General features: G+C 38.8%; 1 protein-coding gene across 6 annotated transcripts in view; it reads right to left on the bottom strand.

Moving 5' to 3' along the window:
- Positions 1-20,462, bottom strand: part of phactr2 (phosphatase and actin regulator 2) — a 46,663-nt gene extending 26,201 nt beyond the window's left edge. The window contains exons 1-2 of one of the 6 annotated variants that reach the window (XM_020046788.3): positions 20,253-20,321; positions 93-216 (exon numbers count right to left, since the gene is read on the bottom strand). In XM_020046788.3, the coding sequence (XP_019902347.3) occupies positions 93-132 (40 nt within the window). In that variant the 5' untranslated portion in view covers positions 133-216; positions 20,253-20,321. Of the gene's footprint in view, positions 1-92; positions 217-4,701; positions 4,962-10,214; positions 10,283-20,252 lie in introns of those variants that run through there. The other 5 variants (XM_034292277.1, XM_010888715.5, XM_010888720.4 and 2 more) reach the window with 5 other exon arrangements.

The raw sequence follows: 20,462 nt of genomic DNA, 5'->3' as shown, positions 1-20,462 counted from the left end.
CATCTTGATTTTGAGACTTGATAACCCCCACATTCCACTTGACTGTGCCGTTCTGAAACACTGTACCTCTGATTCTTCTCTGCCTCACTCACCATTTTCCCCAACGTGCGTGGGGGCAATACACAGCTGCATCCTCTTCTTGGCTAAGGACGCATTAGCCACAGGCGAAGAGACCAAAGACGACAGTCCCACAATGGCGAGGAGATGGAATTGTGCCTGATACAACAAGATTTGTTGCAAGAAAAAGCAGGCATGTCAGGCTGACAAGGACCTGACCACAGAGCTTCCAGTATGTTGCTAGCCAGCTGTTGACCTATTTTTCTCAGAACAGGGCAAAATATACAGAGCTCCTAAAACCCCACTAGTGCTCATAATGTCCACCATCCAATCAGTCTGCCATTACAAAGCCAATTAAAATTAATTTACGATGAGTGCAAAGACTCAGGGACATAAACACTTGCAGCCCCAACCATAAAAGCCAACAATGTCTGAGATTAATTTCCTCTTTGTAACAGCAACATAAAAACAGTGTTTAAAAAAATCTATGAATACAGCCCAAATAGCATATAAGACGACATAGAAACAACTGATCTTTATACTCTCAACCCGCTATCGCGTTATAACTCCACCTCTTCTCACGATATTTATCAGTTTAAGTTATTATTAACCATTTATAATGAAAACGTTCTGAGTCCTTAAGCTGACACATGCCAAAAAGGAATTCAGAGTAACTGTCAGTCACTTAAATTCTAACATTTTCCCAGTAACTATTTAAATCAATGCCTTGGGCCTAAGTGTGTAAAATAAATATTCCATCAGAAAGAAGATTCCAGAAAAAACAGAAAAGGAACCAGCAATTAAAACAGCCCTAACTGGATTCGAACCCAGGTCTCCTGAGACGCTGCATTTTTTAACAACTACGCCATCGTGCCATACATTTGCTGAGTTGCTAGAAACAATTAAGCACTGTGTTAAACTTACTAACGTTTCTTATAAAGTTTACTTCCACCACAACTAGTATCTATGAACTGTTTGGCTTTTGCCACTGGCCGTTTTAACAGCTTATTAGCCAGTAATAGGCTTACTAGTATCTACCAGTTTACTTCTTGGAATAGTCATAACAATTGAGTAATTGCTAGCGAGACTGAAGATGAACCTTTCACTGCCAAAATGAACTTCACACTGCCAAAATAACTATGGACAATAGGGAAAAAAAAAAATCTTCAAATCGGAAGCAGTCCATTGATGTTAATTTACAAAAACAAATCAAGGCAGCTGAGAACCATGCACTTTTACCGCCTCATATTTTATTTGTAGCCTCATTAATGACATATTTTGTTTGCCAGCGTAGTGGGAGAACCTCACAATATATAGTTATGTGACTCCATGTTTTTGGCTGGACATTGATGGTTACTGCACATGAAGGTGTTTCCACCACAAGACCTTGCATTATTGATTTTGAGGGCACAAAAAGACCCAATTCCAAGAGTAAGCACCACTAATCCTGTAGGGCCAAAACACTTGTGACTTTCACCTTATCCTTTGTGCGTTTCAGCCCTCCAGGACCAGAGTTGCCTTGCCCGGATGTATTATTTGTGGTCAGTATGGATTTGCTAACACATACAGTACAAATCCTAAAATAAGATGTGTATTCTTCTCCCCGACACCTCATTCCAGGCAGCTGTGGAGGCATAACTCAGACACTATCAACCAAAATTCTAGAGGACACCAACAATTCAAACAGATGCTGGACAGAAAAGAAAAGGTTTAGGGAAACAGAGATGCAAAAACAAAGTGGACAGTGCACAACTCCTACAACGCTTCCCTTCAGCGTTGAGGAGAGTTATTTGTAGCCTTAACAAAATGAACATCACAGAACATTGTAGACAAATTTATGACCAGAATGGTACAGAATCCATTTAATATCACACACTGTATACCACAAATATCATGTATACTAGCTTCAGTTGTAAAACAATATAATGTTCAAGACATTTTGGAGAAAAGGTTATAGCCGAAAGGCCTATAAAGTACATGCACCAGGCCACGGTCTGGGAATATCAAATGATAAGCAATGCGGTTTCCTACTAAATATTTTACTGCTTCAAAAATCCTATTTCAAAGCTCTATAACAGTTTCATTTCAGCCCCTCTTCTACCAAGGGTGTGTAAAGGTAATATCCTAAATATCCAAATGGCTTGATAACTAGACTTACTTGTTCAAAAGCTATCCTACAAGTCCAGTGGGGTTTTAAGTTGATATCAGTTAACTTCAGAAAATAAGAAGAATGTCTGCAATGGATTCCTAGCCAAGAAGGCATAGACAGTATTTCTGTTATAAGCCGCTCTTCGTAAATTCCACAAATGGCAGCAGCGAAGTTGGCTAGCGTTGCTAAACCCTAAGCCAATCTAGCTTCAGTCAAAGTACACCATGACATAATTGTCAAGTTTCATAACCAAAAAACCAACAACAAAGTTTCAGCCTCATAAACAGAACCTAGAAAAGCTGAATGACAAGATGAAACTACAAATGTATAAAGTATAAAGTGGTTAACAATACATCGGTGTGCTTTTTAATGAAATCCGCCTTGACGTATGTTCCACCAGATGTTTTTCCCATTGTTTTGCTTTATGTGCCACAGGCAACAAGAAAAATATTTGGTCAACGGGAAATAATAGGGAGAGGTTTCCTCAGCTGAAGCCACTAGAAGCGGTTTATCCAGCCACTAGTGAGGGCTTTGCACTAAAATATAAAGTATTTTAAGATCCCGTGCATGTGACATTCAAGACGTTTTTCAAAGTCAACGTAATCAACCAGCAAACAGTTACATGCAATTTTTTTTTTAAATAGGTAAAAATATAGATTATGATTGCTTCTATGAGGAAATGAACAGATAAAGAAAACATTTTTCCTCAAATCCTCTAGGATTGGCTAGATGCAGGATTTTGATTTAACCAAAAATGCTGTCATGTTCTTGAGTGGCAGAGAGTCTATTATACAGAAATGTCTTTGCCTCATTGCAACCCAGGTTCATATCGTGGTTGTTGCACACCAATATTGCCTGGTTGTCCTCCAAAGGGTGCTGGGGGAGGTATGATCAGACAGGATTGCCTTGCCACATCCCGTATTAGCATCTGCAAGCTCATTGTGGTCATTAGCCAGAGAAGACCACTTTAAAATAATCTAATGTTTCTGATGATGGCCTCATTGAAACCCAGGCTTTCTCAAAGGTGAAGTCCAAAATAATGATTTGCCAAATAAGTGTGGGAACCTGCTGTACACCTTGAAATGTATGAACACTTAAGCATTTTCTATATTTCCGTATACATTTACATAAAAGTGCACTTCTCCTTTTAAGGGGCAATATGTAAGACTGTTACTGTACTTACTGTACTACTAGCATAAAAATAAGCTAAAATTATGTTTTAAATAAATATTTTTCAACAAAATGAATTAGAGTGACTGACAGAATTACCCATTTAAACTTTCTCGTCGGTCCACATTTGAATTCGCAATAACTTATAAATCACCATACTCACGCTTAGACATTCAGTACTGACCTTCCCACCCTAAACCCCCCTGGACTAGCTAATACTATACTGGTCTGGTTCAGTAAGGGAAGACGAGGAGGAGTTCAGTCATGTTATTGTTTAGAGGCAGGATTCCACACGGTGCCCCTTCAAGTAAGGATTGTGATTAGGATGTTACAAAGGTTGCATCTCGCACTCCATTACCAGCTGGCAGGCAACATATTTCCCCACCCTTATATGTACACTGACATCAATTCAGTTATATATTATGATATTACTTTGGATTATGCATCATGTGTATACAGTCACCTGTAACAGCACCAACATATTTGACTTCAAAAGCTTATTTCCATCTTTCAGTAAAAGTGTGAGGGTTCATTTTGTAATAGTACATTTATTTCCCAATCAAAAAGTTGTTTATCCATGTCTGTAAGGAAAATGAAGACACAAAAGATTGACACATGTACAAATGTTTTGTGCCTTCTCACACGCACACACATACATACATACATACATACAGTATCTCACAAAAGTGAGTACACCCCTCAAATTTTTGTAAATATTTGAATTACAAAAATCTATTTTTTGTAAAAACATATTTGGACATTTTCACTTAGGGGTGTACTCACTTTTTTTAGACACTAGTGGCTGTATGTTGAGCTATTTTGAGGGGACAGCTAATTTACACTGTTATACGAGCTGTACACTCACTACTTTACATTGTAGCAAAGTGTCATTTCTTCAGTGTTGCTTAAATGTTTTAATGCAAGTAAGGTTATTGATTATGTCGGCTAGCCTATTCCATTTCAGCAAACCTACATGACCCTGGTTTTCAGAGTAAATATATGTTTTCATTAGTATTTTTCATTCCTTTACTGGTTAACATAACGTTCTGCTACTGATACAATGGTTGTAAAACGAAAGTTACTTTCGTCTGATGCACAATAACTACCTAAAGATACATTCAGAATCAGCTGCAGTGATGTAGATGCATATCATGAGAACAGTTGAGTAAAGGACAGAAGTTCCTTTCAGTCAACCAACTCAAACTTGTTGTATAGTTGAACATTTCAAGGGGTAAAGTAAGAAAATAACAAGTCTAAATTATCAGTTATCGACTTCCTGAACAATAAGACAGCGTTATACACGTAAACGACGAACGCAGACTCACCACTAGCATTTTGAGACAAGGTGGAGGCTGACGTCTGGCCCATTCTGTCTTCAATGGACCGCAAAAGCTACAATCACGCGGTCCCCGACGAACTTTCACCACAAAATCGTCGCCATCGCCTAATCCTCAAATTCATTTCACCTACTTCAGGCAGTGGCCAACTATTGGGTTTAAGTCTTTAAAACTTCGCTGGGTCTCAACACCACTGCGTAACCTCCCTCTGATTCAGCTCATGAATGCCAGTCATTCCTTTATGCAGATTAGGCAGCTAACCGTCAGAGGTCACGGGTAGGAAGTGTCTTTTATCTCCCCACAGCCTGTATAACTGATATGTATATACTATACTTCAAGAATTTCAACATCTTATATAATTTTCAACCACACAACGACATTACAATATATTGACAGATGTTATCAGATGTTAGTTGCAAGCAGATGATTGCAGAAGAAGACAATGTATTAAATAAAAACAATCATGGCATGCTTTATTATTTTTCATTTTAAAAGGAGTATTAAATTAGCACAATCCTTTAACTCTGAATTTGAAAACTGAATAGAAAGTAGTTTTAAAGTACAATATGTTATTGCATAAATAAAAGAGCAGTCACCATGCCTCAGATTTTTGGTCAATGTTAAGGGATAGGGGATAGGCCTAGCAAAAAAACAAATAATGCAAAGATATGGTCGCAAGGGCTAAGGAGGCATCTATAATACTAACATTATAGTTTTGGGATATATACAAATAATGTACATATTAGTCAAATATATTAAATAGCAACCAAGGATTATAGCTTTTAAGTGGTAATAGGGCCAAGTGGATGAAACATCTATAATATTACAGCTACCTCTGTACTGTGGCCTATGGTTTCCTGAGAAGAAGGAAAAGCAGTATGACCAGTGGGTGGGGACCTCTCAGGAAGGCTTTCCAATTCCTGCCCAGAGCAAACGGAAACCAGCTCTCCCCCCTAAGCATTGTTTCACAGGCAGCTTAACCATAAGTCAGCCCCTTGTCCTCCCACCTCCCACTTCCTAAACCTAAACTGCCCTCATTAAGTGTATCTTCTCTGTTATTAAATCACAATCATTTGGATTTAGCGGCATTGCCAGCGCTTAACAATTAGCACATTCAGCTATTTTGGCCCCAAATGCTAACACTAGAGTATGACATCAGCAGCCCTGAGCTCACTCACACCACTCAAAAATACACCAAAGATGGCTGGCTCAATTTCCTTTCGTGGCAAGAGGCTCAACCCATGGGTGTATCTCAACACCAGTGAACATCAGCTTTGAACAGCCTATGGGCAATCACTGTATCACTGATGTCACTGAGAACTCTGCACGGGCTCAGTCAACACCCTGGCCACATGACGTGTGGAAGTAGGAGATAAAATACCACCACATTATAGAAACATGAATATGCAGCCCGGCACTGACACAAATGCTAATTACAGCCTTCAGGTTTAGTAAGAGCATTGGTATGGTACATACAGGGAACATGCCAGTAGAGATTAAGTTTAATGTTCACACAGCTACAGTATATATAGAAGCTTGATTAAAGAAACATGTAATGTTGATATATGGGATTAAAATCACAATGAATGGCAAGAATGTATATACTTCATACATTGGTATACAGAGTAGCCTAAATTAACAAATTGTCTGTGAAAATCTATTGGCCAATGCAGGGACAGTTTGGTTTAGGTGCAAGACTGCCATCTACTGTTAAATAAAGAATCCTGTTTACAAAGATATTCTAGAAGCTTAACCATCCAATCCATCAAATTAAAACAAGAACACAGCAGCACCTGTTATCTGTTACAGGTTACCACACATTTTGTCTAAAAACTAAAGCCTACATTGCTATAGAGAAGACATCACTGAGGAATATAACTAAAGCGTTGTGTAAGTGCATATTGAAAGGGTGTTGATTGTCTGATTGTCTGACTTCAGGAAAGTCCTCTACTTTCCAACATTTCCACAGGAACACAAATACAGCCCTGCAAATCTTTCAAACGTAATACTATTACTTTCCAGCACACTCCACTAGTGATTCCCCTGTCCCCTGTTCGGTTCCTGACTGTTGAGAAAGAACTAGGTAAATACTTTTAATGCTAGTTAGAATATAATTAATACAATATCTTCTTTCAAAACATGAAAGGAACTTATTTTCTGTATTATCTAATAATTCCTTATGAAGGGAGTAGTAGAAAGTGAAATGGATACTGGATTCACATGACTTTGTCATGTTACTGTATTCTGTAGCTTACTGATTGATTGACTAATGGCCAAAGACAAAAAAGGAACTGCTCTGTAACAGGATTTCCGAGCACAAAAGCTCAATGTAGTACACAGCTCATAGACAAGTGGAGGCAAAAGGGAAATAGCAATACATTATTAACCAGCAATCTCAGCAAAAAATACAAGGTAATTATTGTTTAAGTGATGCTTTTTAGTGCTTTCTCCATATTATTTATTTATTAACCTCAAAATTCAAAGGTTACTTCCTATGCGTCGATTAATAGTATTTTTAGCACACTGAGAAAACTCCAAACATTTTTAGATCATATATCCTAGGCTTTATGTATAACTTTTTTAAATGAAAGCAAAATCATAGTATCAATCTTACTTACTCACTACGTCAAAAACATTTAGTGTACAAATCCAAACAGTGAGGGCATTCAGGTTTCTGCAGTACACATTTCACGGCTAAAATGTTCTGTTGTGGACTTGTATGGTGTGTATACCATTACTACAAGCCATTAGATAACTATACCGAAAAATAAAAGGCATTATGAGAGGTTGCAACACAATAAACTAAAAAAAACTATTGTTCTGTCCCTAGGCAACCCTCATTACTCCCCTGTTAATGCTGTAAATAAAATGCTCTTGTACATTAACAAATCCAAACACATTGCCATTACATATAAATGCTATGCTCTATATAGTATTCAGAGGAAACCTTAACATTTACATACCAGAATGGACAACTTTATACACAGCATGATAAGATTCAACCTTCTTCAGAAGCAAACAATTGAAATTGATATCAGTTACTTTGTAACTTTGTTTGGATTGCAGGAATCTGTCATTAAGGGACCACTTCACTTCTTAAGCTCAAATGCTGTAGCTAATACAAATCAATACAAGGCATCCTGTTAGTAAGTAACTTGTTTTCTCTGGCCGGATGGCTTTCATTTTGAAATCTAGGCTTTTTAATAATAGCACATTGCAGTGAAAATCAATAGCATTATATTTCACAGTGCAGAGAAATCTTATCCAGTGATCACGTATAGATGAACAAACTGGACAGAGCCAAAGTTCTACTGTACTTACCAATCATTATCCACAAAGAACTGTCTAGACTACTGCCTGTAGCAAACGAGAGATGTGACCTCCCCAAATGAAATCCAGTGTTTTTTTCAGACATGTCATGCTATTAAGCTTATTGATGCTTCGTCCACTGAAGGTGTGCATTGGTTCAAACCTCTCTACTTAGTGTTATTGATTTGTACAGTTATTACTGTCAAATGTACATCGGCCCTTTTCCAATATCAACTTTTCCACTGCCACACTGAGGTCTGTTGTTTGGCTCAAGACTGGTCTGTTACTGAAAGGGCGCAGTATATGCTGTCTCACTCTGTTGAAGATATTCCACTTCAAATTCAAATGGAAATCATAACTTAGAAGTAGACATCATTGTCCAATGCAAATTGGACAAGGTTATTTGATACTGACTACATTATTTTGGTATAGGGTGGTTCTGACAGGAAAATGTAATCTTCGTTGGCCTGGCAGATAGCCTATAGTTTAACAGTGTTGGGTCAGTAGGTAGCCTGGAGTTAAGACCAGTGAGCCAGCAAGTAACCTAGAGGTAACAGCATTAAGAGTACTGAACCTGCAGGTAGCCTAGTATTAAGAGTACTGAACCTGCAGGTAGCCTAGTATTAAGAATACTGTGCCTTCAGGTAGCCTATTATTAAGAGTACTGCACCTTCAGGTGGCCTAGTATTAAGAGTACTGAGCCTTCAGGTAGCCTAGTATTAAGAGTACTGAGCCTTCAGGTAGCCTAGTATTAAGAATACTGTGCCTTCAGGTAGCCTATTATTAAGAGTACTGCACCTTCAGGTGGCCTAGTATTAAGAGTACTGAGCCAGCAGGTAGCGTATTGGTTAAGAGTATTGAACCTGCAGGTAGCCTATTGGTTAAGAGTATTGAGCCTGCAGGTCGCCTATTATTAAGAGTACTGAGCCTTCAGGTGGCCTAGTATTAAGAGTACTGAGCCAGCAGGTAGCCTATTGGTTAAGGGTATTGAGCCTGCAGGTAGCCCAGTGGTTAAGAGTATTGGGCCAGTATCAAAAGATTGTTGGATTCAATCCAAGTGCCAACAAGGGGAAAAAAAGTAATTCAGCCCTTGAGCATGGCAGTTAATTATAATTACTCAAGGGTTGCGTTCAATGATGACTGTGACCAGACCTTCGAGGGTGACTCAGGGCAAAAGATACACCTCCCATTCACACAAGCGAATATTACATCATGTGTGACCGGATCTCATCCATCACTGTACACGACTTTAGCCTTGTTGCATCATTGGTTGATTCATTGTTGTCTGAAGCAATGCAAATGTGGACAACCTGCTACATATGATAGTCTTACAGCATACAAAACTCTATTTTGCATTGTAAAACACAGATCCAAACAACCTGGACAAGATTAACACATGCATTAAGAAACACACAAATCTGAACACACATTATAAAGTCATGAGGAATGGCTAGGTATCTTTGTCTATATTAGATGCAATTTTTTTTATTCTGTAATATTGATATATTCATCAGTGTGGTCATTTTACTTATATCTCAATGTGGGCGATCTATGTACTTATCTTACCTTGTCCATAGTTGAATATATTTGGTTAACTTGTATGGCATTCATTAAACATCCATACGGCAGACTAAATATTAATATGAATATGACAGACTAAATATAGTAGAAGACTGTTGTGTTGTACCGCTCAAGTCAATCCCTGTCACTAGCTAGGATAATACCTTACATTACGCCGTGTTGGCGGTGTTGATGCCTATAATGGCTGTTTGTTTGTGTTACGAAATAAATGCTAAACAAAACGGGTCTTCAGAAAATGTAGGCCCAAGCTAATATCCTAAACAACGCTAATCTAACAAAATCCCATTATAGGAATGGATCTATTTGCCTGGCAGAGGTCCCAAAAGGCAGAGTGAATTACACAGAATAAAACAAACAAAGTTCTTCTTCAATATGCTGACACAGTAGGGTACGCAGAAATCACAACTGTCTCTAGGCAACCTGCTTCATGCACAGACCAGGGGAAATGTACCCAACAGAGAACATTTGGATAAATGTAGCTACTTTTAAAGCACACAGAGTAACTTTGACAACAAGGACAAAAACTATCTCACACACACACACACACACACACACAAGAGCGCACACACACACACACAGAGAAAAACATGCAAACATAATTTGGCACTCACAAGCATGTTCCATGACTGGCCGAAGAGAAAACGATCGCCCTTGTGATCCCTTCTTTTCCTCGTCACTGTCTTTTCCTCCCTCTATCTCTCCCTGCCTCCATGTCTCTCTCTTATCTCCCTCCCTCTCCCCGAGCCTCCCTCTATCTCTCATCTCCCTCCCCCTTACCGTGCCGCCTTCTCTCTCTCCTATCTTCCTCTCTCTCTCTCCCTTGAAGCCCTCCTGTGCAGGGGGCTGGCTCTTAGACATTAATCAGTGCTCCAGACAGCCTGCCTCTCTGCAGAGGACCTGACTATCCAGCAGTGCAGGGAGCACAGGGGGATGACAGAATAACCATTAGTTCCATTAGCAGGGTCTGATTGAGCAAGTCTAGGCCCATCAAGTGGAACCTCCCTGTCCACTGGGGCTTTTAGTGGCTGTATGAGACGACGGGGAGAGAGAGGGAGAGCTCTAACCTCCATTAAAGACAGACTAGTTATATTACTGCTATTTACCTTGATTTTTACTTATGCTATTTGCAGCACCTAAGACTCTGTGAGCAAATATGAAAGGTTGCTAGATGGTAGGATTTGGTTAACAAGTGGATTTGAGGTTCCACCCAATGGAGACAGGATCATCTCTTAACAGTTATTTTGAAGCTGTGTGCTGAACTTGGCCAGTGTTCTAAAAGGCATGAGTCATTTTGAAATGTTCTCTCTCTGGCAGCCAACACTGAAGAGTGGGATTTTGAGAAAAAAAATGACTTGAGGGTGTTGGAGTCCCTGAGCCAGTTGTCTGTAAGAAGGCTGTAAATTGCATTGCACCATAGAAATCATCCAGCACAGTAAGCCTGGACAGATAATGATTTACCCCAAAGATAATGACAAGATCATTTCTGTTCCGCTAAGGTACTTCACTCAAAACCGCATTGTCTCAGGAATCATGGGCCTAAAACGGTAGTACTGTAGCTGAAGAGCCTGATATGTTACCTGAGATAAGAGCCAAAGTTCTACTGTACCAACCAACGCTTGTCCACAAAAGAAACTGTCTTGACTACTGCCTGTAGCAAACGAGGGATGTGACCTCCCCAACTGAAATCCAGTGTTTTTTCCAGCTACATCCTTCCGCCGCTTGACCAGTGAAAAGCCTGATTCCTAATTAGAGAATCGTGTAAATGATGGACATTGAAAAAGACCTGAACAGCATGTGTCCTACTGAACACCACCTGCCCTACTAACACCACCATACCTGATGCTGCTACAGCTGGACCACAGAATTACACCTATTGTCTTAACACCCACACGTAAGGCATCCGCTGGTGTTTCAACACATACTGTAATTGAATGTATGTAATCATTACTGTTTAGGCTTTATAATATTACAAGATAAGTTACATAATAACAAACGCATAGCAACAAGATCCGTAATGTCCTGTTCATCTGGCAGAATTGAATGATGGAAAGGCTAACATTTTAACCACAAGTTACTGTTTGACAACTTGGTCATATCGTGTGAGAAGAAATTGCACGGTGTGCCTGTCCGTAGTTTTGACTATGTATTTGGCTTTATATTTGAGGCTTTTTAAAGGTAATAGTCACAATGAACCAATGACCTGGCACAATCACACTGATCAGTGTGGTTACCATTGTCCTTGAACAAGGCATTACATGTGCCTACAGCATATATTCAGACCTATTCAGAACTATTTTGTAACTTGACCCATGATCAGGGGGCGGACTAGAAAAATTACAAATTGACCACACACTAGACAGTTTTTTCCCTCAAGGCCGCTATTTTTAGCCAAATAATGATTGTTTGCTGCAAAAGACCCAAGTTAGACATGGATCAGCCCATCTGATATTTTGGGCCGGTCCACCCCTTCCATGATAATGAGTTACATCTACAATTACGTCAATAATAATTAAGCAGGGAAATTTAACATTACATATCATATCCACTTTCAAGGATAACCGGGGTAGCTTTGCGGAAATCTGTAATGGAAGAATAATCAGCCCTTCATCCGTTTGGTAATGATACTCATGCAGATGTGAATTCATTGGCGTCGTCGGCTTACAGGGCCATGATTTTGCATCTGAGGGAAGACTATAGGCTGGGAAACAGTAAGCAAGATGTTCGAGCAGTTTTCCCAGCTTACCCCACAGGTTAGTGGGGATTTAGCCAGGAATAGATGTCTGTTAATGTTGCTGATTAAAATACAGAAAATGATGCAGGGGAACAGAATGCTTGACAGTGGCTCAGATTCTAACGTTATGAACATTATATCTACAGGTAGCCGGAAAGATATACATGGTTGGGTATAAATAGTCTAAACATACTCAGTGGCCAATTTAGTTGGTTCTCTGGCCAATTCAGACTCGTTTGGTTAAGTTGACAGAAAGGCCACAAATACTCAAATGACCAGAAGGACAACTTTGAACGCACAGAATGTCCCACTTTGAAGAGGATGGGCTACAGCAGCAGAAGACCATACCAGTTTCCACTCCTGTCAGCCGTAAACAGTTAGATGAGGCTACAGTGATAACGTGATCACCATAACTGGGGGATTGAAGGTCGGAAATATTTGCCTGGTCTGACCAGATTTTGGTGAGGATTTTCTAACAATGTTTTCTTTGACACAAATGTAAGCTACTGAAGTACAACCAGACAACCTAACATTTTGCATTGGGTAAAAATACCCTAGCAGGCTTGACCCGATGAGTGCTCAAGATGATGGTGTGCCTTGAAAACCTTAACAACAAGAGACGTGAGTGTTGTTGGACACCTGAATCCGGAAATAAATATCTACTCTTAAATTAGACCTCTGCCAGGTCCTCAAATCCATGAGCAGACCTGAGGAAAGATCATTTCAGGGGAGGGGAGGGTGTTCAGTGATATTAATATAGTCAGAACCAACCACAGACCACACGTAGCTGCAGGTAGCCGTCTTCACTCACACAGCTGCCTGCATAGAGACACTGTTCATAGCTGCTAATGTCCCAAACAAGTATTAAGGCACGAGGGGGCATGGTATATGGCCAACTGATGTGAGGCACGACGCATCACAGAAGGACTGGACACAGTGCTTAGCTATCGTATACAGGCAATACACCACAAACCTTAATAATTGCCTCAGTGCTATTATAAACTGGTTACCAACACAGTTAGAGAACTAAGAAGTGATGTCATGACTCACCGATGGTATACCGTTTCTGATACTGAGGTTATCAGCCATTAGGCATTAAGGATTTGAACAACCTGGTTTATAAAAACCTGGCAAATCGATGTACTTTCACAGAACAGTGTTTTTTCCCATGGCCGATCCAGCTGTAAATGTGAATAATTCACACACAAACATAGCATGTTTTGATGTTAATTGGTAATATCTTGTCATGCCTGTTAGGCTGTAAAGACAATTGAGGCTGCTACATTGTAAACTTTCAGAGCATCTTACACATTACACAATGTAATGATATACTGTATAAATCTTATACTGTATGAATCTTTGATAGAATGCAATGCTGGATGTGTTGGAAACACCGGTATTCAAACTACAATATTCAAACATACTACAACAAAAGACATTGTGTTGACAAAAAGCAGTAGTAGCAAAGAGCCCAGATATGTAGTCTTTAGACTCTAACATTTCAACCAAATAGTATCTATTTTGGGCAGATTGTACATAAATGGCACAGTGTGCATAGCATGCTACATTGCCTGGCTGCCTGACTGTAATTATGTGACTAATTGGGTAAAGGGAGAAACAGGATCCAACCTCTTACTGATGCTGAAGGGACACAAAACCTATAATTATCACAAACAAGTCATTGTCTGTTCAATCAGAGATATCCCAGAGGTTCTGTGAAGTGGGAACACAGAAAGAATTGGAAAGGTCAGATATACTGAAATGAGAGACAAAACATGTTGTAATTAAGCAAGTCAATACACCCAGTAACCAGTTTTCTAGGAACACCAACCATTCATGAATATGGATCACTCCTAGAGATTGTGAGTCACATGGCTTTGACTTGCTATTTAAAGCAGTCTGATATGCATCAAGGAATTCAGTTACGAGAGACCAAATTGACAAATGGTGTGACAAACAAAAAAACATCCAGCCAGTGGCAGTCCTGTGGGTCAAAACAACTTGCTGATGAGAGAGGTTGAAGTAGAATGACATGAATCGTGTAAGGTAACATGCGGGCCACAAACAGGCAAATAACAGGCAAATAACGCCGCAAAAAACTATACTGGGTTTCACTTCTATCGGCTAAAAATAAGAAAAAGCAGATCCAGTGGGCATCCAATCACCAATTATGAAAAATGTACCAGTTTACTTGGCTGGTCTACACAGTTCCCAGACCTCAATCTAACAGAGCATCTTTAGGAGGAGATGGAATGGGAAGTTCACAGAAGGAATGCACTGCCATCCAAATTGCAGGACCCGTGGGATGCCATCTTGTCACTATGAACCTACATCCCTGTGAAACATTTCTGGTTATCTGGTAAAATCCATGCCCCATATAATTCAGGCTGTTCTGGAGAGAAGAGGTCTGCTCCATTATAAAGTGGGTGAACCTAATAAACTGAGTGTATGTAAATGTTTTTTGATAATTCTCTATAAATTCAATGTGAACCTTTATTGTTGACTATTAATACAGTATGCAGCCCTAGTTTTGTATTAATAATATCACAGCTTTATGTTTACAATTAGATTAATAATTCTTCCTTTTAATAAAGTAGGTACTCCATTGTTTTTCAAACAAGCTGGCCTGAGAGATTGAAGATAAAACAAAGGTAGTGAGCTTGAACAGCAGGGTATTTCCCTCCCTCTTGTGGTTATAACAGAAACAACATCTCCCAGACAACATCCAGCATTTCCTGCCATTAAAAATCTTAATACACAACACTTCCTGTATTAATGATATGCAAACCATGTACAGTACTGTGCAAACGTTTTAGGCACCTGAACTTCAAACTAAAGCAATTTATTTGGGTAATTTGGGTGTTTTATAAAACATATAGATATACTGTAGTAAGTTCATATGCCTAACAGTTTTGCAAAGTACTGTTTGACAGCTATACATAACTCAACTTCATAATATTGTTCTAGATCTATAAACTGTTAACAATTTACTTTGGGACTGCTCATATTAAATAATATTTTTTGGATTGCTTATTCTTTATTTTTAAATACTCCCTTAGCTTTATCTACTCCCTTTAATAGTAAACCCATCCACTCCCTTTGTTTTACAGTATAATATAAATGCTGCATCAAGTCCCGATTGGCAAAAGTATATCCTCACCTAAACAATAAGAGTGAACGCTGATTGCAATTTTCTGCTAAACTCACACATACGTTATGGCCTTGCTCCAAACTGATTTCTGGAATGTCAAAGGTCTTAGCTATTCAATTTCAGCAATCACCCCATGCTGCTATTTTTCCGAGGTATAGAAAGACCTGATGTTGCACATTCCAAATATTCTAACATCATTGCCTTCAAACGTCTTCTGGCTTGTTGCAGAATTTAGCTGAGTTGTAAATCTGCATACCACCAGCTCTGTGGCTAAATTAAATTATATATTTTTTTATTTATTTGTTTATAAAAAAAAGATGCTATTCTCCCCACTCTTTTGACCTGACCTCTATTCAATTTAAAGACATCCTTAACAACCTCTATGGCAGTAGATATTACAGATTTAAAATATAACATTACCTGAACAGTGTTCCCCACAACGTTTTCCCTTTTTTATTCATTCAAATTATTATTTGATTTAAATGTACACTGGGGTCACTTAGGAACCAGGAATCACTTAGGAATGTCCTTGTTTTGAGAGAAAAGCATATTTTCTGTCCATTAAAATAACATCAAATTGATCAGAAATACAGTGTAGACATTGTACATTTTGTAAATTACTTTTGTTGCTGATTTTCAATGGAAAACAGCAGATTTTCAATGGAATACATACATAGGCATGATGAAAATCACTCCATGTGAGAAATTGCCAAGAAAACGATGTGTAATATACCTCTACAGAACAGCACAAGCTGGCTTTAACCAGAATAGAAAGAGGAGTGGGAGGCCCTGGTGCACAACTGAGCAAGAGGACAAAAACATTTGAGTGTCTAGTTTGAGAAACAGATGCCTCACAGGTCCTCCTCACAAAACACCAGTCCCACCGTCAACAGTGAAGAGGTAACTCCAGGATGCAGGCCTTCTAGGCAGAGATCTTCCTCTCTCTAGAGACTGTGTTCTTTCGCCCATCTTAATCTTTTATTATTATTGGCCAGTCTGAGATATGGCTTTTCTTTGCAACTCTGCCAAGAAGGCTAGTATCCCAGAGATGCCTCTTCACGGTTGACGTTGAGACTGGTGTTTTGCCTCCCACTATGGATTCTATTCTGGTAAGAGCCAGTTTGCGCTGTTCTGTGAAAGGAGTACTACACATCGTTTTATGAGAGCTTCATTTTCTTGGCAATTTCTCACATGGAATAGCTTTCATTTCTCAGAATAAAAACAGATTGATGAGTTACAGAAGATATGTCTTTGAGCCTGTAATCAAACCCACAAACACTAATCCTGAACATACTGAACTAGTCTGAAGAAGGCCAGTTTTATTGCTTCTTTAATCAACACAGCAGTTTTCAGCGATGCCTAACATAATCGCAAAAGGGTTTTCTAATGATCAGTTAGCCTTTTTAAATGATATACTTGGATTATCAAACACAACTTGCCATTGGAACACAGGACTGATGGTTGATGATAATGGGCCTCTTTACGACTATCTTGATATTTCATAAAAAAGTCTGCTGTTTCCAGCTACAATTGTCATTTACAACATTAACAATGTCTACACTGTAATTCTGATCAATTTGATGTTATTTTAATGGACCATAAAATGTACTAAGTGACCCCAAACTAATACACAATAGTCTAAGTACACGTGTATATTCGCGCTTCTTTCTCTTGGAAGATTCTTCATTGTTCTTCAAGTCATGTGACCACTTTTGTCAACAAAATATTACTGGTAATTGTATCTAAATAGCTGTATAATAATAAATATGACCAAGATTTAGACTTGGCATGTGTTTCAGAAAATCGGTCATGCATGGGTAAAAACCCTGACAGACAGACAAATTGACTCATTGACAGATAATGAGTCAATATGAGGCAAGTTGATTTATAGAACAGTTAGTCAGCAGCTGTCAGCTGCAAGGTTGATTAAGTTCCATAAACAGCAATGAGACCATAAACACTGAATAATTCCTTCCTCACAAAACCAGGACAAAAATATCACGATTTTGGATATTTGCATGAAATGTTCTCTAACGAATGGATCTGACTAACAATTGGAGTTGATTGTAATTTCCTTCAACTGCATAAAGACAGGTTGTTGTTCTTCCTTCTATTTCTCTCTCGGCATACATACTGGTTTCACCATTTAGAATTCTAACACTATTTATACATAGTTCCCCTCTTTCAGTGGACCAAAATAAACGTTGACCTAATATTAATATTATGTGAAACTAAGCATTTAGGTGTAGTGGTCGGTTGAGTATCCTTTCCATGCATTAGCTGTCTGCAAACTATTGAACCCACCAGATACGAGGTATCTCGTCCGGCCATAATCTGACTGGCCTATACTACAACCACCCATCGTTGCCTCATGTCTCATCCTCACCAAATAAAAGATAGGTTTGGCCAGTTCAGAACCTCCCACTATTTGGCCCTGAAAAACCTAGACTGTAGATCATACGGCAATATGTTTTTGTTTATTGTTTCCTGTCCAACTAAGCACTCTCAGGTTGGGGTAGAAGTTGTACTTCACAGGATACTGTAGGCACTTTGGGGAAATACAATGTGTTTGGCTGTCCAGTTTTGAGGTTAACTAGTGGTTCGTACCTTGTAGTGTAGACTCTGTAGTTGCCTGTGCTGGTGAGATGTTCTGCATATGACAGTGGCTGAAACATCCACCCCCACATCCTGGAGAGTTTTTTTGGATCTGTCAGACAGTTTATTTCTTCACTATGTTAATCATTGTTCGGTTGTCCATGGTAAAGGTCTTCCTTGGCCTACCAGGTCGTTAGCAATGGCTGAGCTCATTATCGCTTACCTTCTCTTTAATGACATTCCTGTTGTTTTTGGTAAGCTTAAGGTTTTGGCTATGTTTCTGAGTTTTCAGCCCCATAAAGGCTTTCATTAACACCTGTTTGCTAATCACGTCAACAGACACTAATAGCAGACTTAAAAGGTTAACACAAAGCCTAGAATAAAGACTCGACATTGACAGCTCTCTTATGCCTCCACCAATTGTGACAGAACACACCCGACTAATCGGAAACACATCAAGGCAATAGGGCCATTACCTCATCTGCATAAAAAGTGATATCATTTGTAAATGGTGAAACAAATATGTCAAATAAGAATCTATACTTCATTGAATTGATAGTAACATATTTTGGGCAGAGCAACCCTTCCGTCCTTTGCCCCCTCCACTCTGTCATGACTCCAGAAGTTTCCAATGGTCAGCCATTGTTGAGGGCTACCTTGAAATCAATTAGGGATATGTGACTTGCACATAGACACAGCAACCCATTTTTCACTTTGCCCTGATATTCAAACCAACAACCTCTGAGTTGAAAAGTTAGTCTGAACTTAAATGGCAAATAAAATGCACATGGCCAACAAGAGAAAACAACGCTGATGAGAGGAAGTGGTTGGAACAGTCAGTAGACAGTAATGTAATGTAGTGATGTGACATTTGATAGAGGAGACATAGTAAAGCTTCTGACTAAATGTCAGAACATTTTTAGCGACAAGCTTGACATTGCGCATTCATAAGAACTGTGGAGTCTCAACAATATTGTGAAATAGGTCAAAACTGTCATACCTGTGTGGGTTAAACGAAGAAACACGTACAGCAAATGGGGTTGTTACTGAACTTCTGAAACAAGAGAGTCTAACCTTCTCTCTTGTTTTGAGTCTAACCTTCTATGGGAAATAAAATCTTAAGTGTGATTATTCAAAGCCCACAGTTCTTGCATGAGTGCATTCTACCTCATAGCTACACATACAGGACTTAAGTAATGGAGAAACTGTACAGTTTGCAGAAATGTCAACAGGAAACCAACGACAAACAGGACAACTTCGTTCTAAGTAAATTCTAAAAAAGGATCCCCAAATGTTTCTCTCAAAGCTACCAGATCTTATATGATGCATACATCAACTAATTGAAAAGCGTAAGGGAAATGTTCATTGGGTTATCTCATGAAACAGGTATGAGTTATCTGCCAGATACTTTTAACTAAATTTTCAGTGTGGGATAACTTAAATATTATATACATTTTGAAGTGTAAGAAATATGACATTCATTTCATCTTTAATATCAGAATATATCTTGTATTTATCTGTATCTGAAAAAGCTGTCTATCTTCTGCGGCCTGCATGGAATTGGAACTTAGAACAACTTGTCAATAATCTATACATTAAGCAATTGATGTGAATATCTGTGTGCTCTTTTGAATAAAAAAATATATATTTTAAATGTATGTAGATATTGTACATTTACAGAAATCTAAAAGGCCATGATGGCATTATCCCCTGCAGACTTTCAGGGTGAACACCTTGAGGTCTGGTAAGAGGCTTTTGACTCCAGAGTTGTAATCACGTTCAATTCCCAATAAAGTTTAGGACTTTATTGTAGATGCCAAAAAATATATCAATAAAAATAGTTTAAACACTAAAGTTTGAGAAATAATCATTGGAAGCATCTTATAATCAATCGTTTTTTAAGGCTTTAAGGCTTTTTTTTCATTCGTGTGTCAGTAGACATTTCTTCTTTTTTTTCAAAGTGCGGGATACTGGTCTTAAACTACTGAACTTTCACCCGAGGTAGACTACAGTACAACAAACCCATCTCAATATTTCCATTATTAAAGCGCTCAGTCTTTTTCATTTTGTAATAGATGTAGTTTGAATTTCAGTAAGCATATTTAAATAAAGGATGGACTAGCGGTAGACGCTATAATGTACTTTGGCGCGTATAGACTTTCATATACTCACCTGAACGGGCGCATCGCAATCTAAACCGTATTCTCGATCTGAAACCGGAACTGTCACTTTGAGAACGAACTCTGCAAATCGGAGGGAATGTCTTCAAATCCGGGAAACTGTCTTCATCGGCCATCTGATCAATAAAACGCCGAGATAAATCTATACAGTATTGTGGTCTACTGACAATGACAGGGTGGTCTTTTCTGGAAGATCATTATC

The sequence above is a fragment of the Esox lucius genome, chromosome 5 (assembly GCF_011004845.1).
Source record: "Esox lucius isolate fEsoLuc1 chromosome 5, fEsoLuc1.pri, whole genome shotgun sequence".
Taxonomy (NCBI): Eukaryota; Metazoa; Chordata; class Actinopteri; order Esociformes; family Esocidae; genus Esox; species Esox lucius.
This window is presented reverse-complemented; position numbering and strand designations above follow the sequence as displayed.